The sequence below is a fragment of the Aotus nancymaae genome, unplaced genomic scaffold, assembly GCF_030222135.1.
Source record: "Aotus nancymaae isolate 86718 unplaced genomic scaffold, 86718_ANA_hifiasm-v0.15.2.pri h1tg000011l, whole genome shotgun sequence".
NCBI lineage: Eukaryota > Metazoa > Chordata > Mammalia > Primates > Aotidae > Aotus > Aotus nancymaae.
The window spans coordinates 56,148,158-56,173,901 of record NW_026988422.1 but is presented as its reverse complement, the minus strand read 5'-3'; the positions used below and the strand labels follow the sequence as shown (position 1 = coordinate 56,173,901).

The 25,744-nt window shown below is 46.0% G+C and overlaps 1 protein-coding gene across 16 annotated transcripts in view; it reads right to left on the bottom strand.

Annotated features, from left to right (window-relative positions):
* Positions 1-25,744, bottom strand: part of RGS6 (regulator of G protein signaling 6) — a 646,702-nt gene that overhangs the window by 64,701 nt on the left and 556,257 nt on the right. For all 16 annotated transcript variants that reach the window (XM_064375005.1, XM_012438057.2, XM_012438051.3 and 13 more), the window contains exons 14-15: positions 19,944-20,069; positions 11,468-11,654 (exon numbers count right to left, since the gene is read on the bottom strand). In XM_064375005.1, the coding sequence (XP_064231075.1) occupies positions 11,468-11,654; positions 19,944-20,069 (313 nt within the window). The remainder of the gene's footprint in view (positions 1-11,467; positions 11,655-19,943; positions 20,070-25,744) is intronic.

Here is a 25,744-nt window from a genome sequence, read left to right as displayed (position 1 = left end):
AGAAGTGAGGAAACCTTTCCTAACCAGCTCTTCTGGCTCAGCACCAAATTTCCCCTTTGATCCAGCGAGTTCCTATAGACTCATTGTGGGGAGGAAAAGCCTGGTTCATGAAGAGAAAGAACTTGTCCATCAAAACAGAGCAGGATAAAGCAGATGCCTAAACACGGAATCAAAATGATATTCAGCAAATATTTATTGAGCATTTACTAGGTGCCAGGGCACTGTGTCAGACACTGAGATAATAGCCTGAATAAGACAAATAAGTCCTTACTGTCATAAAGCTTAGATCCAGCTAGGCAAGATAGACTTTGCACAAGGATGCATTTAGCCAGTTCAGCTAAGGGCTGCAGAGCTGAAGTAGAGGCACAGGGTACGAATGGGAGTGGCTGGAGATGACCTATCCTGCTACAAGTGGGGAATGGTGGTCTATCAACCAGAAAGATTCTCATCGAGGTGGAAAGATCTGAGTAGACAGACAGAAATATGTCTCCTAATTCTGTGGGAATTGCGGGGAGGGAGGGTCTGATCAATCAGGAGAAAGACAATCAAAATCAAGGGGCAAGGAGGAAAGGGCAGCAGAGGTCATGTGGGTCAGAGGAGCAGCCTGGGCACCACTCTCATCTTCTCCATGTCATGTGGCCAACTGCAAAGCCAGATACCAAGGTGAGGATGGTGTGGGGAGAAAGATAAGAGGATAAGGACACAGCCTATTGGAGGATGAGTCCTGTGAGGTGGTCTTACCGCGCCAATCCCATTGCTAGCCCTTGACCACCATTATAACCTCAGCCATCCTTCAAGGGAAAACTAACCAAAGCAATAATAGCAGATTCAAGTTGCAGGTGAGAAAAACAGAATCTGAGAACCTCTGCGGATCTCCCACACCCCGTGCACAGCCCATGGCCTCGGCCTCTCTCTGGCCTGGACCTCTCCTTCCCACAGCCTAGGGACCTGTGACTCTCTCCTGTCCCTCAACTCCTCCCCCAAGCAACGAAAGGCAGCCTTTGATGATCCAGTTATGGAACTGTGTTCTTTCCTCCTTGCCAGCTTTGTCTAGGAAACACAAAGACAGTAAACACGGGGTGGGTAAACAGAGAGCTGAGATTTTTCTGGGAATGAGAATTAAGATTGGACTCAGGGTCTTTGGCCATTTCCCAAATGCAATGAGTTTATCATTGCCAGGGACGGCAAGAGTACAAAGCTCTTGGCAGTGACCTCTGCTGATTTATGGGGGTGCTGGTTTGTTTCCCCTATTCTGCAGACAACCAGTCTTAAGGGAAATGTATATCCAGAATCTGCAAAGTGCAAGGGAGTCACTGGCAAAACCAGCCAAGCTAAGCCCCTGCTGAGAGTAAATTCCTAAGGGGCTAGAGAAGAAGCGCGCACTCTCTCTCTCTCTCTCTTTTGCTTTGTCTTGCCTTATCTTCTTCCCTCCCTTCCCGCTTCCTTCCTCTCTCCCCTCCTCTTTCTCTCTTTCTTGCTCTCTCTCTCTCTCTCTCTCCAACAGATGACTGAGTTGACTATGAACAAGCACAACTACCAGACGTCACTCCCACCTTGGGGTGCAGTGGAGAGGCACCTCCTCCAGGGAGGATGAAGATGGTTCTCTAAACAGTGAGAAACCGATGCTCTAGGGCTCTAAGTCACACCAGTGTCTTAGCCAGAGTCCTCAGCAGTGGGAGGAATCACACCCCTGGCGTGGTTGACGGCTGTAGTGCAGGGATGTTACCTCGATGAGCCACTCTACCTTTATTTTCTCTTCTTGGGCCAGGAGAACTCTGCTTGCCTGGGATGCTAAGGCAGAATCAAAACCAACTAGAATCAATAGGGTCCGAGGCACACTGAGAGCTGGAGAGAGCATGCAGTACAAACTGTCTCAAAACCGCACCTGCTTGAAATCAATATATTGCTGTGAGAGTCCTCATTTGGAAATCTCCTTTCTTTTTAGATCAAACACAGTGACTCTCTCAAGAAGTGGGGAAGGTAATCAGACAAATGACAGGGGCCGTGGGCCGCAAGCACACAGCCTAACTCCTCAAGAAGACCCTTATGTCCTCCCCTTTGCTGTGGGCTCCTAAGACAACACAGATCTCATTTCCCAGCTTCAGAACGTCCTCGTGGAGTGGAGAACCACTCAGCTGGAGCACTGCACAGCAGCCAAGAGCTCTTCCTGTGATTTTCAAGTATCCTATTTTTCTTTTTGCAGGTGTGTGCGCCTCACCTCCACCCTCCATACCTAAGCTTCCTAGAATCACATCCAGACTCTGGGAGCTGTTGGGTCCCATGTAGTCTCTTGAAGGAAAATGAGGCTGTGTGGGCAGGATGTGGTGTTGCTGTGTGGGGTGATGGAGAAGGAGCCGGACTGGGAGCCAGAAGCTCACCTTTCTAGTCCTGTCAGTCACACAATTAAATGTGGAAGTAGAAGTGGAAGCACCACAGAAATGATTATACATGTCAAGTGGCAATGACAATTGCATGCTGTGACTGTCCTTGCAAGGGATGATTTGTGGGATGAGAGAGAAGATTCTGGAAAAAGGAAAAGCAAAGAGGATCTGGGAGCAGAGTCTAGCTATATTATTTTAGTTGTTGGTGATGTTTGCTCTGAAGCAGCGCTTAGGTTTAAACAACCCCATTTTACAGATGAGGATACTCAGACTCTAACAGGTCAAGTGGCTTGCCCAAAGTAAGTATGGATCCAGGATTTGAACCCAGAGCTATGTGACCCCAAAGCTCATGCTCTTCTCATGTTGATGTGCTGCTTTTCATTGACCTTGACTTGGGTTCCAAGGGGAGTCAGCATTGCTTGGCTGAGACAAAGCCCTTCCATGTCGTTTCAGGAACGTTAGGGGTCTTCTCTTGAGTCCTGAACCCGAGTCCTCCTAGTAGGATATGTGGCCACTGCTTATGATTCCCTTTTGGGTACCATTCACGATCACTGCTGTTAGCAATGGTAATGGCCAAGACACTAGGGATGGCCCAGGTGTCCTGACAGGCAGGCCATGCACAACTTGCTATCCATACTGGAAGGAAGCTATAAACATCTTTGGAAACAAGGTCCCAACCTGGTAAAGTGTTGAGGGATGATGGGCTCTTAGGAAGTCATAAGTCTGTATCCTTGAGTCTCACCTTTCAAGAGACTTGAATATGTTTGACCAAAGACTCTGTATCCTTGAGTCTCACCTTTCAGGAGACTTGAATATGTAACCATACCAAAGGTCCTCAGACCTTAGGCATGGTTAGCAGAAGCCTAGGGAAAATTGTCTCTTCTTCAGCATGGTTCTTGCAGGACAGCACAGTGGTGAGGACTTGAAGTGGATCACAAGTCAGTATCTGCTTAACAATCACAGAAGAGGCAACAGAAAATACACCGCAGCAATACGGACATCCGCGTAAGTGAAGGGTAGGAAGCTGTTGCTCCTCCTGGATGCGTCTTTGGATGAACATCTTGGCATCATGTGGATTTAAAATGGGAAGCCCCCATTTGGATTTCCTAAGCCTCTTAAGTAGGACATGGGAACCCCTTGTTTCCACGTAAGGCATCGTTCCAGGTCATAAGAGGATGTGAGAGTAAATGATCATTTACCTTTACTCTGCAAAGCATTTATTAAAACACATTTAATTTAACTGGCCAAAGGGCACAGTATTTTCATGCTGTTCAATCCCTATTCTTAGGTAACGGTAGCTTCAAAGACAGCTTTGCATATTGTCTTTCACCTGCCCAAATATCACAGATATTAACGTGGAAAAGTGTTTTCCTTTTCCTCCTCAAGGAGGTCAGGGAAGGTTTGGTGTAAAGAACCTATGCTCAGAAGTAGCAACCAAGAAATTTTGGAATTGAAATCTTTGAACTACTAGTCTGTAAGGTAATAAACAGAACTGGATCACAAACGACTGATTTATTCTTTGTGAAATGCATCCCTCCCTCTGCTGTTCATCTTCCAAAAATAAAACCACCCACAGGATAAAATGAGCAACTTCCCTAGAGCAAGCAGTGTCACAGACTCCCTTATTAAAATATGTCTGGCATCAGAGTCTACCAGGAAATGCCCTCCAAGAGGATTAATACCAGGAAACTTGGTGTGGTCTTGTGATACTGGCACACAATGCCACCACCTCCACCACTGGAGCAAAGATGAACAGCTGGGAAGACTTCTACTTCTGAGTAATCTGGGCAAACATGAAATCATACTCCACTGGACTTTGGCTTTTAAACCAAGCAAATAATAGAAACCTTGCCTTCCTTTTTAAACATCTACATTTAGGTAATAATACAAACTTTTTGCTAGCGGCTTCTTGTCTGCTCATGGTGGGTGTGGACTTGACAGTATCTTTCTCAGCTCTTTTATCACCCAGACCTCATTCTGGCCTTCACCTTGCTCTTTGATTCTCTCATGAGTTCATGACGGCCAAGGAGAGCTTTGCTGAGTCAGATTGAGGGCCACTTAAGGGAAGGAGCCCACCTATGCTTTTGTATATTCACAGTGCCTAGAACATCTGGCACTTAGTGGGTATTCCAAGTTTTGCTGAATTGGCATATTGTAGAAATTTAACGTAACTCGCCTTTCTTGATACCTACTAGGTGTACTCCCCACAGTTGTCTGGCAAAGCTCTCCAAAGTTGAAAGCTAAGGGACAAATTGTCCCCCAATTCTTTGATGATAGGCACAGCTAAGAATGTTATAATTCTGGACTGAATTGTCAGCATTCAGCATTACCTTTGTGCTGTAGGAACTTAATCTCTGCTCCCATGAAAGAACTTTCAAATCCAGAGGTCTGGAAGACCCAGACACTCCAGGTACAGGGCAGGGGGGGGCACCTCAGCAGGTACCGCAGGTACCAGGAAAGCAGTGGAGCTGGGACAAAGAGGAAGGTGAGGTGGGGAACTGCAAGGACCAAAGCCAGCGGGGCTGGGCTGGCTTGTCCTACTCCACTGTCGGTCCATTTAAAGGACAGATTTCCAATCCAGTCCTATCTCAATGAAATGCTTTCTTAGGTCTGGTTTGTTTTGTTTGTAAAGAATGATGTGCTTTTAGACAAGCTCTGCCTGATGGCTAGCCATCTGGACCTCCTATTTCCCGTGTTATTTCCCTCTGCACAGAACCTCATGCCTCACAGGTCAAGGTCCCCAACCTGAATGGGAAAATGGATGCTCATGACGTGGATGGATGGGCAGATGGACAAATGAGTGAATGGATCCAGGGCTACCGTCCTTGGAATGTCCTTGGATACTCTGAGATTTTAAAAATGGAAGCCAAGCAGCCACTGTGCTGGCAGGTGATTCCCATCTCTTCTAGAGCCTGTGGAGGCTTTAGAAAGAGGCAGATGTCCTACAAGGAAGCTGTAGGTTCTCAACACTTCCTGTGGTTTAATTCTCTCCACCAATAACTGCCAGCAGAGCTTTAGATGACATGCCCCAGGATTCAGATCTCTCTCCTGGCTCCAGCCCACTCTGCCCATCACCATGGGATTCACCCGCCTCCAGGTGAAAGCCTTCAATGCTTTGCTACTGTCTTCAGGATGAGAAGCTCAAATTCCTTACGATGCACTCCAGGACCAGAACATTCTGTTCTTACATCCTTTTCTGGGATTTCCCCCCCGCCCCATCTAAGGGCAGATACTTTGAGAGAATTTCTTTAGGATTCAGCTTGGAATTATGAGACCCCCCTAGAGAGTTCTAAAGTCATTAATTTTTGTGAGTTCACAGTTACAAATATATAGCACTTTTTACTTTTTCAAAGATTTTTCAGGGCTATTAGCTCATCTGATTTCTCTAAAATCCTTAGTAGGCTGTAGAGAAGAAATCACCCCCATTTTACAGATGAGGAAACTAAGGCACAAAAGGTCAAGGCTTTTGCCTGAGACCACATAGCAAGTAGGTGACAAGGCAGGTCCTTCGAGGCCCCACGGTTAGGAACAGAGAATTCAATCCGTAGCATAAAGAACCGAGTCCTTTAAAAAAAAAGTAATCGTGGCCCATATTTTTTCTCCCCTCACAAGGCTAAATCTGTGAAACAGGAACAACACAGCAAACAGCTGAGGGCTATGGTCACAGCCCACAGACCTTTATGGAAGATTTGGTCTTGGCCCAAATTTTCAAAGCTAAATGGATCAGCAAAACACAAGTGCAAATGCTGGGCCCATGCTGACAGGGTGTCTTGTGAAATATTTCCACAGGAAGCAAACACAGGCAATTAACTTGGCTCCAACAATGCATGTGGTCAAATAAGAAAGAAAACCCTTGCAGAGAGGCTGCACCCACCCCCAGTCCCTGCCTCCAGTGAATCCATGAATCTGGCTGTACTTTCACCCAGGCTACGGAGCACTAATGTTAAAGCACATGACCACCACAGGGGTATATGAGAACCATCATGACCAGCTGAGAAAGCTGCCCAGAGTTCTTGAGCCCAACAGGCCACCCAAAGGGCTGAGATGTTAACATCCCCATTTACCAGATGGGCAAACTGAGAAGAGAAAGTTTGAAGAACTTAAATGTAGAATTCTAGAAGGAACTCCTAGACTCTTGGCCTTTCTCTAGGGACTGGCACTTTTCCAGGTCTCAGTGTGACAACCAAGCCCTCAGCACTAATAATCCAGGGACAGAGTGGTCTGAGCAGAATCTAAGTCAGCAAGCGAGGCCATCCTGGCTGGTCATGGTCTGCTAAGGATTTTAACCTCCTTTTTATACCTGGGAACTTCTGAACTTCACCGCCCTTGCCGGGGCAGGCAGCCAGTGCTGGCCAGGAAGGTAAGGCAGTGTGAGTCTCTTGGCACCTGCTGACCTCTGCTCTGCAACACTCAATCCTGATACAGAAACATTCACAATTCAGATTGCTGTACTGCCATGGCTGGGTCGAAACAAAGTCTCCTCTAACCTACTCTCTGAGATCCATCATGCCCAATCCTCCATCCTGTAGATTTCTGGATTTCTTGAAGCATTGCAATAATTTTCATGACATACTATTTAGTACAGGGCCTGTGATTCAAATGGCTGAAGAAGATGAAAAGAAAAATTATATTTTGTGAAAAATTACATGAAACTGGATTTCACTGTTCAGAAATAAACACGGCCATAGGTCCCCGTTTACGCTGTTTACATTGCTGTGTTGTTGCATCGTAGCTGCTTTTGTATGGCAGAATTGAATCGTTGTGACACAGACCATAGGACTCACAAAGCCTGCAATGTCTACTATCTGGCTCTTCTTATAAAAAGTTTAGTTTTTTAACTGACCCCTGGTTTTAGGTAAAAGGCAGGTTATAGGATCACCCTATTTGCACAATCTCCTGTTGTGGAATGAAGTTGTGTCTCCCTAAATTTCATATTGTGGAAGCCCTGATGCCCAGTGTGGTGGTATTTGGAGGTGGGTCTTTTGGGAGGTAATTAGGTTTAGATGAAGTCATGATAGAGGCGCTTACGATGGGATTAGTGTTCTTATAAGAAGAGGAAGAGACCTGTAATCCCAGCACTTTGGGAGGCCGAGGCGGGTGGATCATGAGGTCAAGAGATTGAGACCATCCTGGTCAACATGGTGAAACCCCATCTCTACTAAAAATACAAAAAATTAGCTGGGCATGGTGGTGCGTGCCTGTAATCGCAGCTACTCAGGAGGCTGAGGCAGGAGAATCGCCTGAACCCAGGAGGCGGAGGTTGCGGTGAGCCGAGATGGCGCCATTGCACTCCAGCCTGGGTAACAAGAGCAAAACTCCGTCTCAAAAAAAAAAAAAAAAAAAAAAAAAAGAAGAGGAAGAGAGACCAGAGTGCACATCCTGCTATAAGGACACAGCAAGAAGGTGGCCACCTGCAAGCCAGGAAGAGAGCCCTCACCAGCAACCAAAGCTGCCAGTGCCTTGATCTTGGATTTCCCACTCTCAAGAACCATGATAAATACATTTCTGTAGTTTAAGCCACCCAGTCTGTGCTATTTTGTTGTAGCAGCCTGAGCAGACCTTACACGTAGCTACACACGTAAATCAAGGAAGAAAATATGCCCAAAGCGGGGTTATCTCTGCGTGCTAAGATCACATGAAATTATTTAAAAATTTTCACCAAATACATTCAACATAAAAGCATAAAAAGAGAGTATTAGTGACATTATAGAAATAAGATGGTAATATTTACTCTGTCTTACTGTGGGGCAGACACTGCTAGCGGTTGACATGCTTCCTTTCACCTGGTCCCCATTCCACCCTATGCATAGGCTCCATTGTATCTCTGTTCTACAGAGGTGGGAAGGAAGACTTAGGGAATTTAAGTAACTTGTCCAAGGTCACTCTGCTAGCAAGGAGCACTTTGTATATTATGATGGAAATACACTTAAGAAGCGATAGAGAATTGGGCTGAAAATAGGGATTGGCTTAGAAAGATTGTTTTATTCCCATTCATGGAGACTAATCCTAGCAGATAATGAAGAAGATGGAGATGCTTAAGACATCCTCATGTCTAGTCTACCTCACAAGGTTGCTGTGGAAATGAGATGTAATGTACTTAGAAGTACCTGGAAAATGGCAGAGCACTGTACTAACAGAGGTTGGATATTCAGAAACTTGTCAATATCTAACTTTCATTAGGCTGACTTCTCCACTTCTTCCATCAAATCTTTCTGAAATTGGAAACAACATAAATGTCCAAGAAGAGAGGACTGGCTGATTAAACTATGGTGCCCCCACGCAATGGAATACCATGCGACAATTGCAGAACCAGGCAATAGTCACATTGTTGCTCCATTTTTAGTGTTGTGGTTTAGAGGCTGTTCTGTGTAGCATAATCAAATGAGTAAATATGCTATCATCCACAGTGCCCTTGAAAGTCAGGATTCTCGGCATAGAGAAAAGAGGCACAGATGTAAGAAATGAGTGGTTAAATAAAATCCCCCACAGGTCAGAATTTGAATTAAAAGAATCAGTATGAACTCACGATGTATTTTTATTATGAACAACAACACATTTCCTAGCTCTGTCAACTGAAAAGGGCAGAAATGATAAACAATCCAGAAACAATGAGCACTCTTAAGTGCCTAGATTTTAGTCTCTGAAAACCATTTCCCACTAAGCAGAATCAGGGATGCTTGGAGAAATGGCTTATTCTGGGTAAGGGGAAAACCTGGAATATCTTAGCTTCCTTGCTATTTGGATGACATCAAAGACCACTAGGGCTGTATCAGAAAGAGCTGAAGAGATGGTCCAATCCAAGCATCAATAAAAATAATCAGCAAAATGGATTAAAACATAGCACATATGTTTAAACCCACGAGTTTACAAAGATAGTAAAATCAAAACAATAGACCCTAATGTTTACCATAGGAAGAGAATAGTAAACCACTCATTTTGGAAACTGGCAAATGAAGGGATAGAATCAAACATTCATCCTGCTCGTCTCATGTGAACTGTACTGCTAGTTAATCCCAGAGTAGTAGGAGGGAAGTTTCTCTTTATCAAAGTATTCCAGCTACTAAGTAAAGAAAGAATGATAAACTCAGTACGTCATCATTTTGTAACCTCTAATTAACTAATGGATATAAGCAATAGACATCAATATCTGCAAAAAAGACAAAAACAGAGGTGGCTAGACATGTGCCTTCTGATAGGAGAGTACCAACAATCCATGAAGTTGTTTTGTGCATAAAAATCAAACCTGAATCTGATTAAATAGCTAAAACAATTACTTTATAGGAAAGAGAGATGATAGAAGAACATGTTAAATAGCACCACGTGGCTGCAGTCAGAAATCTTTACAGGACAAAGGCTCTAATTCCTTCATCAAATAAATTGCAAGGGGATGTGGGGAGGGGAGGGAGATAAAGGATACTGTGGCAATGTTAAAACAAAAGGATCCATTTTCCTTAGCGATACGTATCTCAGTGTTGTAGATAAAATGATGCAATATCTTGGATTTGTTTTAAAGTCACCTGGTGGCAGGTGAAAAAGTAGGTGGGGCTAGAGATAAAACAAGATCAGACACATACTGATGATTTCTGAGGCTGGATGAGGATCTGTAAAGATCTGCTGTTTTGCTCTTTCCACTTTTCCAAGTGGTTAAAAGTTTTCATGATACAAATTAAATCCCTCCTGATGTCATGCTTGAAGTGGTAATACTATGCTGGATGCATCAAGGTTCTGACCAGTATCCCTTTTCTTGTGTTTCATGAATAATGGAGGTTTGAGCTTCAGCTCATCCATGCAGGGAACCCCCACGGAAGTTCCCTGTCACTCTCCTCTCTGGCCAAGTCAATATGGTGCTTGAAAGCATACACACATACACATAAGCAAAAACATCTCAGAAAAGAGCTCTCGTGACTCAAACATTCTGCTTTGAAGCTGCAAGGGGGATAAAGGCGTCATGATTTCATGACTGGCACAGGCATTTGATGGAGTTCGTGACAGGAGGAGAGAAGAAGTTATGGTGCTGAGGTTAGCAGGTGTTTCCATCTTGAAGTTCTCAGCAAAGGACAAGGCAAATCCGGATGACAAGGGACACTGTGTTCTCACACCATTATTTGCATTGATGCAGCTACACGGAATTTCTTCAATCAGATAATAATGTCTGCAAGAGGTCAAACTACCCGAATTCTCTACTGGGAACCCCAGAGGTGAGAGAAATCAGTGGGGCCAAGGAGACAGCAGCAAAATCTTAAGCCCTATCACTGGGTGTGGGATGGCAAGAGGAAACAGAAATTAGGGGCCAGGAAGTAAGAAACCAATCCTATGCTTATTTTTAGAAATGGCACCTCCCAGCCGTGAAAGTTTGGTCTGCTGTTTAGGGTGGTTTCCGTTTCTTCAGCCAGCATCACTGGCATCTGTGAGCATCCTAATTGTGTCCTATAGGGTTGGGGGTCCCTCCTGCGGGCTTGCTTTCACCTAGGGCTCACCCATTTGGGGCACTTCTCACACTGTTGAAGCTGCCCGTTTACTCGTCTGTGTCCCACACTTGCTGGTAACCTCGTTGAGAACGAGGGGTTTTGCCTGTTCTTTGTGGTATCTTACCACATAGCACGGAGCCTGGAATGTGTTTTAAAAAATGTACTTTAAAAATATTCACTGCAGAGTTGGAGATCGCTGCAGAAGCAGGGTAAAGGGGTACTTATCAGTGCGGGCTTCAGAGGTAGACAGATGTGGGTCTGACTCACGGCCCTGCTAACTCACTACACCCACTTTCCCAATGCTGTGTTATGGTTTCCAGATTCTACCACCGACTTACTACAAGGCTTCAGATTTTGCAAAACACTTTGAGCCTTTCCTGGAATACATAAAGCATACAACTGCACATTTTTGTTTCTATATAATGATGTAACTCATCTAGGAAAACGATCCTGGGATTTTGCTGTGCATCTATCTGGAATGGTTTCCATGGATGAACTTATAAATAACCAAATCTGAAATTTTAACTACCCACAGTGCCTTGGACTTGAGTTACTAGGTCAGGTGATGAAGTGGACAGATGAACACCTTATGACAACCACTTGAGTAGATAAGCAAACCTGGGCATCTTCAAATGTGTATCTCCCTCCATCTTTGACGTTTTGACTGGTTATCTCATAGCTGTGAGAATCCAGGTTGATTGCACTTGGAGCCCCTGGAGCCAGAAACTCTTGCCAGATTTCTTCTACCCTCTTGGCCACATCCTGTAGGGGCTGTTTCTTAAGATCTTGGACAGCCAGCCAGAACCTGAAGTGGGAGCAGAAACACAGTCAGTTCAAGTGGGCTCAGCATCGGGACCTTGCCAGAGATGGCCCCAGAGCCGATGGCCCATGAAACCCATTCTGCTGCATCTCTCAGCCTGCCCTGAGGCCACCACACAGGCTGCAAAGACCATGGAGATGGCTGAAAATATCAAAGGTGTTGTGGAGGATAGAAAAGAACTGCATATTAAAAAATCAATGGGCTTCTCGTTATCAAAAAGAGATTTCTCTCCCTTTACAAGGTTTCTCGAGCTCAGCACTATTACCGCTTTGGGCCGGATACGTCTTGGCTGTTGTGTATAATGTAGGATGTTCAGCAGCAACCTTGGCCTCTACCCACTAGATGCCAATAGCAACCCCCTTTCCCAAGTTACGACAACTAAAAATGTTTCCAAACATTGCCCAATGTCCCCTGGGAGATGAACTCATTCCTGGCCGAGAACCCCTGTGCTACATACATGCTACCACATGACAGTGTGAGTCCCTTTGTCAAATCTAGCTGGGATCAATTGGTGGCATCAAAATGAAGGAAAGATCACAGAAGCAGGCAGGATCCTGGAATCATAAAGACTATCTGTGCGAGAATGAAGCGGCCATTCCTATTCATTCCTATTAGAGACGGAGAAACTGAGCCAGTTCAGATCAGTGTTCAGCATGGTGCTTGGTAAATAGTAGGTGCTCCATACATGGGCTTCAAAGTGAAGATGGGCGCATCTGGAACAATGCTGAAGAGGCATACACTGAAGACTTCTGCTCACTTCCCTATTTCCCTCTGTTTAATCCCTCGGCGCCCGCATGGGAGCAGCCCGTGGGAGAACCATGTGTGAGTTCTTTTCTGCTGAGAGCAGCAGCAGCCAGAGCCAAAGCTTGGACAACAGCTACCGGGTCTAGAGGATGCTTCCCAAGGCTGCAGCAGGACCCAGGTCTGGGTGTCACATCCTTTGCCCTATGAACGAACAGGCCAGCTACCCCACATCAGTGAGTCAGAGAGAATGTCCCGTGCTGGTTCCCACAGCTGCGGGAATCACAGGTAGTCTAGTCGACAGAAAGAGAGGGACAAGCCAAGCTGAACCACAACATGGTGGAAAGTGCGGACAGTGCATTCGATCTGTCATCAAATTTCATCCGAAGTAAGATGTACTGGGTTTTTTTTTTTAAGATTAAACAGGTTTTTCTGTTGCTGTTCAGAGAAATGTCTTTGGAGCCAAGTGCATGGCCCAAAGGTGCCACTCAGTGGCAGAGTGGAGTAATGCAGCCCCGTTTCCACAAAGTGAGAAGACACGTGTGTGTGTGTGTGTGTGTGTGTGTGTGTGTGTGTGTGTGATCCTGTCCCCAAGTGCTGGGCTCCAACTTTTCCCCTAATTTGCCATTTTTGGCCATTTAGGATTCTGATGATTTCCTTAAAGGGACCTCTCAGTGACCCTGCAGAGACAAGGCAGGGACGGCTTCATGACTCCCAACAGATGAGGAAGCGGGCTCTGACCTCCTCCTGTTTATGCGTATCTTGTACCTTTCTGGGTGCCTCTCTCCTCATCTGTAAAATGAGCACTGAGTGGATGGAGGGATATGTGACATGGCTCGGGAAAACTTCCCATCCAGACTTAACTCAGAGCTTTCAGGTCCTGTGAGTGGGAGCTGAGGAGGGGTCAGTGTGGTGGCCAAAGGCTCAACGCTGGCCCAGTGTGATCCCTGGGATTCCGGCCCTCTCTCTGCAGGTCATCCGCGCAGACACTGCTGCCCAGCTCTTGCTGCTGCCATCTGGTATCCCCTGCCTTTCCACAGCTCTCTGACTACCCCAAGTCCTGGCACTCAGGTCCTTCTGGCTTCTGGGTGAGAAGAAAGCCTCTGGGCTTCAGAGCCCAGAGAGGGTGGGGAAGGAAGGGCTTGAAAGGAGCTTCAGGTGGACCCCTGACTCTGGAGCTGGGGCACGGGTCTCCTCCATCTCCCAGGCCGGGCCTAGGTTCCTCAGGGCTCTCTGGCCACTCTCTCAGGTCTCAGAAGGAAGTGGCTGAGAGGCTTAAAGGTGAAAATGGCCATCTGCTGGCGAGAGTACCTACAAGGCTTTCTCTGCCTGGAAGGCCACGTCTGACCAGCAGGTGAAAGACGCAGGGAACCTGGCTGTAAAGGAAGAAGCCAGTGTTGGTGTTTCCAAGCACCAGAAGGAGTCAAGTCTCCAGAGATGAAGTCAGTCAGTGAGTGCTCCTCAGCGCCATGCTGGGCAGACAGGAGAACCAGGCTCACATAGGGAGGCGCCTGGGCTGAACCCTGGCTGGAAGCAACCTTCTGGGTCAGCGTCTTCCCACGCCCCCTGGGCCCCTGCAAATTCTCACACAAATGGATGACACCCGGGTGATTTCCTGCCCCCTCAATCAATGCCACATGGGAGGCCGCCTTCTGCCATCTCTGTCAGCACTGAGGAGGAGGTGCTGAGCCCCTCTGGGAAGGCCCTGAAAACCCCAGGAGCTCTGCAGTCTCCCTGCGGTTCCTGAGGGCTCAGGGTCCTTTTTGCAGGATGATTTGGGGGCCACATGAAAATGCACATCACTCAGCTGGATATAGAGATAACCCAGAGCTGATGGAAATACAAATTTCAGAATCATTTTTTTTTTTTTGAGACAGGGACTTGCTCTGTCATCCAGGCTGGAGTACAGTGGCTCGATCTTGGCTCTCTGCAACCTCTGCCTCCCAGGTTCAAGCGATTCTCCTGCCTCAGCTTCCTGAGTAGTGGGAATTACAGGGGCATGTCACCATATCCAGCTAATTTTTGTATTTTTTAATCGAGATGGGGTTTCACCATGTTGGCCAGGCTGGTCTCGAACTCCTAGCCTCAGGTGATCTGTCCCCCTCAGCCTCTCAAAGTGCTGAGATGACAGGCGTGAACCATCACACTAGGCCCCAGAATCAAATTTAATAAATGTTAACATAAAAATAAAAAGGTTTCCTTTGCAACATAAAACCAAGAATTTTTTTTTAAGTACAAGGAAAAACAACAGGCATGCTGGAAGAAGAGGAAGGGGAGGGGAGAGAAGGAGGGAAGGAGCGGGGAAGGGGAGAAGAGACAGGGGGAGGGTGTGGGGTAACGTTCCCTAGACAGCAGTTTTCTCTCCCTGCACACACTGGGGACTCTCCCTGGCCTTCTGTCTGCCTTGGAGCTGACCTGCCTTGTCTCTCTCAGACAACAGCAAAAATGCTGTCACAACAGCATCCTGACATCCCATGCGTTTACCGTCACTGGTTTCGAAGAACCTTTGTGTCCATTTGAAATTCAGAACAGGCTTTGGTTCATGTTGGCTGGCCATCTTCGAGCCCCACAGGCCTAAGCCGGAAACTCAGAGCCCAGGCTGCCCAGGCCACCCTCCCCGCTGCAGAGAGCCACAGCAGCCTCTCTCTGCACATCTGCTGCCCATGGGAGGCCTTGAGGCTTTGGAAGCTTCTGCTCTTAACCTGCAGGTACCGCTCCTCCCCGAGGGCAGCAGCGGGGAGTGAAATGCCAGCAACTGCATCAAATCCACCCATCCTGCACTAAGCTTGCTGCAGAAGGGTTGCTGTGACTGGCAGGTCACAGGGACTGGTATCTGGGAGACCACCTGTCCTGCCCTGATCCTGGTCCATGCCAATTGTCATAGCAGCAGTGGGGAGGCAGCTCCTGTGCAGGCATCTGATCCCTGTTCATGACTTAGAAATGCTGGTGGGGCCGGGCGCGGTGGCTTACACCTGTAATCCCAGCACTTTGGGAGGCTGAAGTGGGCAGATCACCAGGTCAGGAGTTCGAGATCAGCCTGACCAACATGGAGAATCCTTGTCTATACTAAAAATGCAACAATTAGCCAGGTATGGTGGCACACGCCTGTAATCCTAGTTACTCAGGAGGCTGAGGCAGGAGAATTGCTTGAACCCGGGAGGTGAAGGTTGCAGTGAGTCAAGATCACACCACTGCACCTCAGCCTAGGCGACAGAACGAGACTCCACCTCAAAAAAAAAAAAAAAGAAATGCTGGTGGGGAAACTGGCATTTGGAGAGAGGCAGCCCGGGCTCAGATACCACTGGGGCAAAGCAGTGGAGAACAGGATGGGAGGGCCACCCAGGGGGAGCCCCCTTTCTCCCTAGAGGCTTTCAAGGAATAGGATTTTCTCTCAAGGCTGGCTGCGCAAGACAAACCGTGTGGCCTTTGATCATTCTCCATCCTGCCGGGAGGTCTGGGCAGACCCTCAGTCACCGCTTTACATATCTTTTCATAAACTAGAATTTTCATAAGTTTGAAAATACAGCTTTTGGTATGTTCCCAGAGAAAAAGCAAACTCCGGAAGAGAAGAAAGTGTTTCTGCGCCCTCTGCTGGTCAACTGGAGACGCAGGAACAGGGCTTAAACTTGCTTTAGTTCCCTGAGGGACTGAAATTCCCAGGCACCTACGTTAGTAACCACCCCCAGCACCACTGAGGCTGAGTTATGCTCACTGGGCAGTGGCTGAAACACTGCAGATGGTTGTGGTGTCGTGGGAGTCATCTCTGTTTCTATTAATCGTGGGTTTGGTAAGTGGTGGGTCCTGCTGGGCCTAGCAAACCTTCTGAGGTCTTCCTAGGACTCAGGGCCCCTGCCACAGACTAGAGCTCTGGAGAGGAACCAGGCACCCCACTGTGTTCCCTTTTAATTGCTTCTCCCTTCAGCCGACACTTGGATCTCGGATCACCAATATTCAGGTTAGAGGAACAACTACCTTCTCTCAGGAGATGTTACAGCTCATAAAAAATGTACAGGGGACACTCTTGGCTGTGGATTTTGATTTTTAACTCATTCTCTGCCATGCAGCAGAGAGCGTAAGCCAGGGAGGACAAAAATTTGTGTAGGGGAGATGTAGGAGAAGGCACAAAGACAGATGGCAAGGAGTGACTGTCACTATTCCAGGAAAATGCACAAAGCAGGCAGAAGGGTGAGGCCAAGAAACTGAACAGAGCTCCCTGTCTCAGAGCTGTGAGGCCCCTGCCCTGTGGACAGAGCCATCTGCATTCCCAAGGCACTCAGCAAACAGCTGTCTGTGGCTCCATTCAGGGCAAAGGGAGCCTGCACCTGGCTCAGGGGGTGGGTCTGAGAAGGAGAAAAAGAGGTCGTCCTTGCCACAGAGAGCTCACAGCTTCAGCAAAATGCACTGCTGGCCATACCCCACCCAGTCCACGGAGATGACGCCCCACCCTCATCTCACAGACCCACGCGGAAGAAACTGATCAAAGGGGACTTAAAATTCTATTATGTCATCATAGAAGTCATTCCTTAAAGGATCCAGGGTGACACTTTGGGGCTCCTCCATTCTGCATTCTGAAGCTCTGATAAAAATTCAGCCGCTTGGCTACTTAACTGGCACCCTGTGGGTTGTGCAAAATGTGATGATCTAAGCATCCCTTTCACTGGAGAGACAAGAGGGAGCACAGGAGGACGGAGGAAGTGGACAAGCACTTTGTAATTTACCCAGGTGGGTTCTGGGTCAGGCTTTTTCCTGTCATGCTACAATGCCAGTAGCCTGGGTCTCTGACCAACCCTGCAGAGAAGGGACGGCTCCAGCACGGCCAACATGACGGGTTGGCAGGATCCTGAAGTTGTGCCATATTGCACAACTCCCAGGGGCCGCCATGGCATGGGCCACAGTGGAGGTGCATCTGCACGGCTGTGCGTGGCTGCTCTGACATTTACAGTCAGCTTTGAATCCTCAGGCCCTGTGCCATGGTAGATGCTACGCTGGTATCTGCAGCTGAAGGAATGGGGAAGAGGCCACCCTGTGATGGGTGACAGGAGAGTCCTACAGTTATGTGATTGACAACTGTGCTTCTCTCCCACCCACCATGTAGCCAGTCATGCTGAATATCATAAAAATGGAATTTGGGCATCCAGAGAGGATTTCAGAGGCTCTTGCCTCTCCCTTTCCTCCCTGCTGTTCTATTTTCCTTACTCCCTTTCCTGTCATGGATCAGGGGTGACCCTCTGAAGTCTGGATTTCTGCATGCTAGGGGGTGTGGCTTAGGCTCTGGCACACAGACACATGCTCACACGCGTGCGTTCGCCCAAGATTAAATGTAGTCCTCCTGGCACAGGGAAAGGAGCTGGCAGAGGTGCAGGAGGTGATGGCAGGAGGAAGCACTAACACCTGCCAGGGACACACTCCTCGGTGCACTCCAGGCCTTAAGTGTGATGCATAATTTGTGAAACTAGTCTGAACTGCTGTATGGTTCTGACTACACTCAGGGCTTTCCAGAATAAATGCTCTGACCAGGCAAGGTGGCAGCTGAGCCAGTGGATGCTCCTGGGACCCTCAGAATGACCAAATCCTGGGTCATTCTTCAAGCTCTCTGCAATAGTGCAGGCAGTGCTACCTGTGGGCTGAGATGTAGTTGGGTAAAGGGGGACTCTATACCACTCCATCTTGGAGACCCAAGGGGAACAGGTAAGAAGCGGAGATAAGAAAGACTCCCAGAGGTGGTTCATAGGGGCCATGGTGGGGGTGGAACCTGGGACTGAGCTGCCTACACAGAGAGACCAGCTGGGTCCATCAAGCTGGCCACAGAGGGCTTTCCTTTCTATGCCCGGAAAGCTAGTCTGGGCACCACCCTGGTGAAGAGTATGAGAAGTCAAACCTTCTGTTACAAATACTTCATCAGGCATTGAAGCAAAGATCTGAAGTGTTTGGAATCACGCTTCAGCATAAGGAAAGGTGCCTGTATCATAACCCAAAATAAGATACTCAGCCTTATCTGGTTTATAACAGACACATGGGTGCCTAGAATGGTATGCTCCGTACAGCTAGTCAGCATCTACGCGTCCTCCCAGGACCTTACAGCGTGGGAGAGTCGCACGGCCACCCCTTTCCTCATTTGGTCCTCCAGCCCGGAGTATTCTCTCTCCTTCTTCTTTGTCTACTGTTATCCTGTATATTATTTAAAGTCCAGTTTATGATTTAACCACTCCAGCTTTCATTGATTCTTCTCCTTTAAATGCTTTCAAAATGGTTCTTAGAGTTTACATGCATTTATAGACATTCAACGATTTAATCACGTCTTGTGCTTTTTCCTCAAGGACCTACAAGGTCGTTGCAGGCAAAGATCACACATCTTGACTTGTGTCTCTCAGCAGACTCTCACAGGGCTTGATACAGCACGGGTGTGGCATAAATATCATTTGATTGACGTATGGGACTGAGATGGTCTCAACTTCAACTAAGTAGATGGATGTTACACATTAACTTTGGAGGGGCAGTCCTTCGCCTGAAATACATGCTCTGAGTTTTTAAAGTAATACAATATTTAAACATTATTAAAACACCTTTAAAGAAAACAGCACTGGAAGATGGGTGTTACTCTGCTATATAAATCAGAACCTGGCACAAAGAAAAAAGAGAGAGAGAGAGATTCCATCTTACCCATTAAGAAATCACCAGTTTGCTAAGATCACTAGGTAAGTCTTAGATAAGTCACATTTTCTTCAGATTTCTGATTCTTCATCTAATGTGATAAAAGTCTAAATAAACAAGTTCCCAGATTTTTCATGACCAAAGAGATTTTCCTTTTAATTTGCCCCCTTTTCTTCCTCTCATATTGGACCTGAGGTTTTGAATATCTTATTTTTTTCTCCCATTGAACGGTAATTATTAATACAGTCTCATCAAGTACTAGTTATAGAACAAGAGGATCAATCAGATGTTCTCACTGGCATCAGATGATCAGAGTAACCACTATTTGGAGTTGACAGAAGTTGTTCTAAAAGAAAAAAGCATGTTTTTATTAGCTGCTACAGTTATGTAGCTGCTACAATTACATCTCTGGTTATTGAGTGGTATTTACTTTGCTTGTTGAAATTCTGAAATGAGCCCACAGACTCCTCCCTCTTCTGTTTAGCATCTCAGATACTCAGGTCCCTAGACTGGGAAGTTGGGAGGAGAGAGCCTCTGAGCTGCCTCTCCACTCTGAAGCTTCCTGGTTCTATGGCTGTACTTAATGAATAATGTCATCAAATCCATTTGACTATTTAATTATTATTGAAGACTTACTTCCAATTAGTTGAACAAAGGTCATAGAGACTTGAAGTAAAACATGCTGGTGTTAGCAGGTGCTATTATGGTGGAGTCAGAGTTGCATATTTTAATTTGTTCTTCCCCATTTCAACCTCAGCCAGATTAGCTGGCACTTGAATTTGAACCTTGTTAATGTTTTATTGAGAAAGAGAGATGGAGAGACCGATCATGCAAATTTCTTCACACACATTCTGCACACAGCTCAAACTTTGAGAGATTTACCTGAGGTTTTCTGAACTGAATTCGGACTCCAGGAATCGTAGAAACTGGTCCCGCCCCACCTGGTCCTTCAATATCTCATCGAAAGAGAAGCCCCATCTTTTTACCCGCTGTTGGCTGGGCTCTTTGCTTTGGGGTGAAAGAAGAAGGTTTAAAAAAAATCAATACCAGGGAAAAGCTTGTGTCATATTCTCTTCAGTGACTCAAATCTGTTTTGCAGTCATGCACCAACAGGAAACATCTCATATTTAAGGGGAAGATTCTATAAAAGCTGCACAAATTCCAAATGCAGACCTTTGTATACCAGCAGTAACCGATGATGAACGGTTTCTTTAAGGAGGCATGTTAAGGGATGGTCACCAGCATGCCCTTCAAATGGCTGCTGTCTACCATGCCATTTATTAAGCTCCCTGGGCCATTCCTGTCAATTATGGACCCAACTTTTGACTCCATAATTTTTTCATGAGTACTACAACCCAGGATGCTTCATGGACCCAATCTTTCATCAAAACATATTATCCCCCACCTCCCATACCTTCTTCAACCCTCAGGGGAGAAATTAGGGTCCTGCTTAGAGTCAAGGGATATACAACTGGTTAAAAATGTATTGACACATCCAGAATAAAGCATATCCTCTGGTTAGAAGCAGACTGTTACATGCATTTATTGCTTTAACAACCATGTACAGTGCTTACCATGTGCTAGACATTGTCCAAGCATTTTACATCTGTTAACTCACTGAGTCCTCACAACTACTCTGTGAAAAATATACTAGTATTATTCCTATTTTCCAGATAGAGAAAGTGAGGCCTCATGATAGTTTGCTTAAGGACACACAGCTAGGAAGTAATGAAGTCAAGAATCAAATCTAGACAGCAAGGCTCCAGAGGGCATCCAGTTGGTTTTTTTTTTTTTTTTTTTTGAGACTGTCTCACTCTGTCAGAGTGCAGTGGTGCGAGCTTGGCTTACTATGACCTCTACCTTCCCAGGTTCAAGCATTTCTCCTGCCTAAGCCTCCTGAGTAGCTAGGACTACAGGCGTGCGCCACCACCGCCAGCTAATTTTTTGTATTTTTAGGAGAGATCGAGTTTCACCATGTGGGCCAGGCTGGTCTCAAACTCCTGACTTCAGGTGATCCTGCAATGTGATACGTAGAGATTCACTCAGGATGGTTGGCAAAATATTAAGGGAAATATTTGGGAAAGTGGTAAGATTATAGTCTCAAACCTTTTGGAAAGCTGAAAGGTTTTTATTAACTTATGGAACAGGCTGAAGGCAGCCAGTCCTTACCTTAGAGCCTGAGGTCACAGAGTGAAGATTAGGGATAACAGAAGCATCCCCAGTTAAGTCTGTTTAACCCTACATTCCTTTGTCTCTACTCTACCTACTTGTTTACTCATATAAACTTTGTGCTGGATAGCCCTCTTGGGGAGGTTGAAGGGGGATTACTGGTTAATGGTGTTTGCTCTGGACTCTGGAACTCAACTTTTTGTCATTCGTAAAACCACTCTTTTAACCATGTTAATTACCCACAAGCATGTTGACTTAGAAACTCTGTTATTAAATCTATACTGAATAAATGTGAGGGCGAACAGCAAGTAGGGGTTGGTTAGCTACAATTGCCCTCTGAGAGCAGCTGATGACCTCTCTAGCCCACTCAATTCATGGTACTTTGTGTGTGAGTGTATTTATTCATCCATTGCTGAAACAGGGTCTGCAGGACAGACCTCTGGAAGTGGTGATCAGCATCTCAGGTGGTGTCTCTGACATGATCAATGCCACAGTGATGGTATTAGGAGGCAGGATCTTTGGGAGGTGATTAGGTTATGAGGTGGATTAGTACTCTATAAGAGACCAGAGATCTAGTTCAAAGCAAGAAGACAGCCATCTGTGAACTAGAAAGCAGATCCTTGCCAGATATTGAATTTGCCAGCACTCTGATCTTGGACTTGCTTGCTCCAGAACTGTGAGAAATAAATTTCTGTTGTTTATAAGCCACACAGTCTATAGTATTTTTGTTATAGCAGCCCTAACAGACTAAGACAGAAATTGATACTGCAAGTAGGATGCTGCTGTAATTAACAACTAAAAATGTGAAAGTGGCTTACAGGGTGATGAAGAGTTCTGAGATATATGTTAGAAAAAGTCTCAATTGACTGGGCATGTTTGAGACCAGCCTGGCCAACATGGGAAAACCCCATCTCTACTAAACACACACACACACACACACACACACACACACACACACACACACACAATTAGCTGGGCATGATGGTGGGCACCTGTAATTTCAGCTACTTGGGAGGTTGAGGCAGGAGAATCACTTGAACCCAGGAGGTGGAGGCCGCAGTGAGCCAAGATCACCCTATTGCACTCCAGCCTGGGTGACAGAGTGAGACTCTGTCTCAAAGAAAAAAAAGAAAAGAAAAGAAAAAGCCTAAAATGCTGTAACCAGGCCTTTATAGGATATTCTGGTGAGGGCTCAGAGAGAAAAGAGGAGAGCTGTAAAGAAAGCCTCAATCTTCCTTGATAATACCTAAATAATCCTGAACAGAATGTTGGTAGAAATATAGATGGTAAAAGCTCTTCTGGTGACTTTTAGACATAAATGAGACTTATATTACTGGAAACTGGAGAAAGTTGATCCTCACTATAAAGTAGCAAAGAATTTGGCTGAATTGTGTTTGTATTCTAGTATTTTGTGAAAGGTAAAACTTGCAAGCAATGAAATTAACTATTTAGCTGAGGAAATTTCTGAGCAATGTGTTGAAGGTGCAGATTGGCTCCTCCTGGCTACTTATAGTAAAACATGACTACAGAATTGTTAAGCAAAAAGAAACCAGACCTGAAGATTTGGAAAATTCTTAGTCTATCCATATTGCAAAAAAAATAAGACCACTAATAGTGTGGCCAAGTGACTGTTTGATAAGGATATTAGTACAGATGAGTCATCTTAATAGAATCCAGGAACTATTCTTCAAGACAATGGAAGAATTATTCAAAAACAATTCAGAGCTCATCAGGGCTGCCACTTGTACCAGAAGCCCAGAGTGCAAGGGCCATGTGGTGGGAGAGCAGAACAGTTTTAAAGGATCAATTCATCTCTTCAATTTAGGTAGGCCAGGATGCCCCTGCCCAGTGCCTTGGGGATGAGGTCCCCACAGACAGCTGCAATGTGGGCTGCACTCAGCAGAGCCATGGGGGACTGGGCTACCCAGAAGACCTGCAGGCAAGGAACCCCAGCCTGGGAAAGCCACAGGGGACCCAGAAGAAAGCTGCTGTGGGGCCATCCCATCAAGCTGTGGGGATAATGCTGCCACCCAAATGGGCCTGGAAGACAGAGCATCAGCCCAGGAAAGCCATGGGTGCATGACTCCAGCCCAGGAGACCTGTGGAGGTGGGGTTACTGCCCCAGTGGGTCTAAAAGCCAGAGCATTGAGCCAAAAAGAATTATTCTAGAGCCTTACAGTTTAATGTTTTTTGCCCTGTTATATTTTGGACTTACTTGGGACCCATTACCTTTGTTATATTTTGGACTTACTTGGGACCCATTACCTTTCTTATATTTTAGACTTACTTGGGACCCATTACCTTTTTCTTCTTTCCTATTTCACATTTCTTCTTTTGGAATGAAAATGTCTATCCTATACCTCTCCCACCATTGTAGTTTGGAAGCACATAACTTGTTTGGTTTCACAAGTTCACAGCTGGAGAGGAATTTGCCTCTAGATAAATGATATTTTTAATCTCATTCATATCTGATTTAAATGACATTTAGATAAACTTTGGACTTTAGAAGTGATGCTAGAATAAAGACTTTGGGGACTATTGGGATGGAATGAATGTATTTTGTATGCAAGAGGACATACATTCTGGGGATCTTGGGATAGAATGTTATGGACTGAATGTGTTCCCCCTCAAATTTACATGTTGAAATCCTAATCCCCAATGTGATGATGTTGGGAGGTGAAGCCTTTGGGAGGTAACTGCGTCATGTGGAATGGGATTAGTGTCCTTATAAAAAGATACCCCAGAGCTCTCTTCTCTTTCTGCCATGTGAGGATCCAGCAAGAAGCCAGCCATTTATGAACTAGGAAGGAGACCCTCACCAGACACCCAATCTGTGACATCTTGACCTTAAACTTCCCAGCCTCCAGACTGTGAGAAAGAATTTCTATTGTTTTTAAGCCACACAGTCTATGGCATTTTTGCTTTAGCAGCCTGAACAGACTAAGATAAGTTATTAGAAAAATTATGAAATAATAAGACAGTTCCTTAAAAAGAAAATAATCCAATATCCTCATCTCAGAGCCAAGGCTACTGAAGAAACAATCACAATTTTATTTAATACCCCAAGAACAACCTGAGGGTCCTGAATATGCCAATGGAGAGTGGTCCAGTTATTTACGCTATGTAACAAACCATCCTAAAACCCAGGGGCTTGAAAAAGCAACTTATTACTCTCTCACTCTCCTATGGGTTGACTAGGCTCCACTGGGTGGTTCTCACTTGGGGCTCACATGGTTGTAGGTGGGTGGCAGCTGGAGGTGGGGTCATTTGAAGGTTTGACTGGGCTGCGCATCCAGGAGGGCTCATCACCTAGCAGGTGATGCTAGTTGCTGACCAGGAGCTCAGCTGAGGCTGTTGACCAGACTCTCTGCACATGGCCTCTCCTGTGGCTTTGGCTTCTCATAGCATGGCAGATGGATTCCAAGAAGGAACGTCTCAAGAGCAAATATTTAAAATGACCACGGTGGAAGCCACCACAGGGGTTCTGCATTACTCGTTCTCAAACAGTTTGAGAGAGGGAAAAAGATGTTCCCTTCTTTTCATCTGGCCTTGGTCTCGTTGTTCTACTTGATATAAAGAGGGAAGGCACCAATGGGCCATATTTGGAGATCCACTACCATAGGAAAGGAGCTTGACTAACATCCTGGATTAATAGTTCTGTCAAACTCGCTGTGCATGGGCAGCTCAGGGATGATCTCTGCCTCTCAGCAGGTCAGGCTGGCTGGGAGTGAATGCCTATGGCTAAGCTGGACAAACCAGGTTCCTTGCAGCTCTTTGCTCATGTGCCTGATACCCAGAGAGGGAGAGAGAAACGGAAGTCATGTGGAGAGAGTAAATCACAAACCACATTCTGCTGGCAGCACCAGGTTTCATTAGACCCCCAGCATCTGGTTAGTGGCATCACCAGAAACACTTTCCATACGTGTTCCTGGGACATTCTCCTGGTGGTGTTCAGATGACATAAAGAATTATGTCATCTGGCAACTTTTGGCTGACTTTTTCTCAAAGAGAAGCCCTGGTGATCACTATTTCCTTTAATTAGACTTTACTTCTCAGAATTTACTCTTTTTTTAGGGGTCTTGTTCTGTCACCCAGGCAGGAGTGCAGTGGTGCGATCACAGCTCACTATAGTGCATACATTTGAGGTGTGGTTTGCCTATCCTTTAAAACAGTAGCCTTTTTCCCCTCTGCATATAATACTCTTATTCTTCAACTTCCAGATCGAACAGCTTGTCTGAGAAGGAGAAAGGATTAAAGCACAATTTTCTACTATTTACGCTATATCTTATGTCATCTTATCCATATTCTGTTCAACTACCATGCTATCCTCCATTTGGCTGTCTGTAACCTCCCCAAGGCAGACACAGTATATTCTCCACCTTGCAGAATTCAGACATGGTCTGTGACATCCTGGACCCTGGAAATCATAACAAGTCTGCTTAGACCCCTTCACCCAGCCCAGTAAGGTCCAAAGCCCACCTGAGACTGACATGAATTCCTGAGGGAGTCCTGCT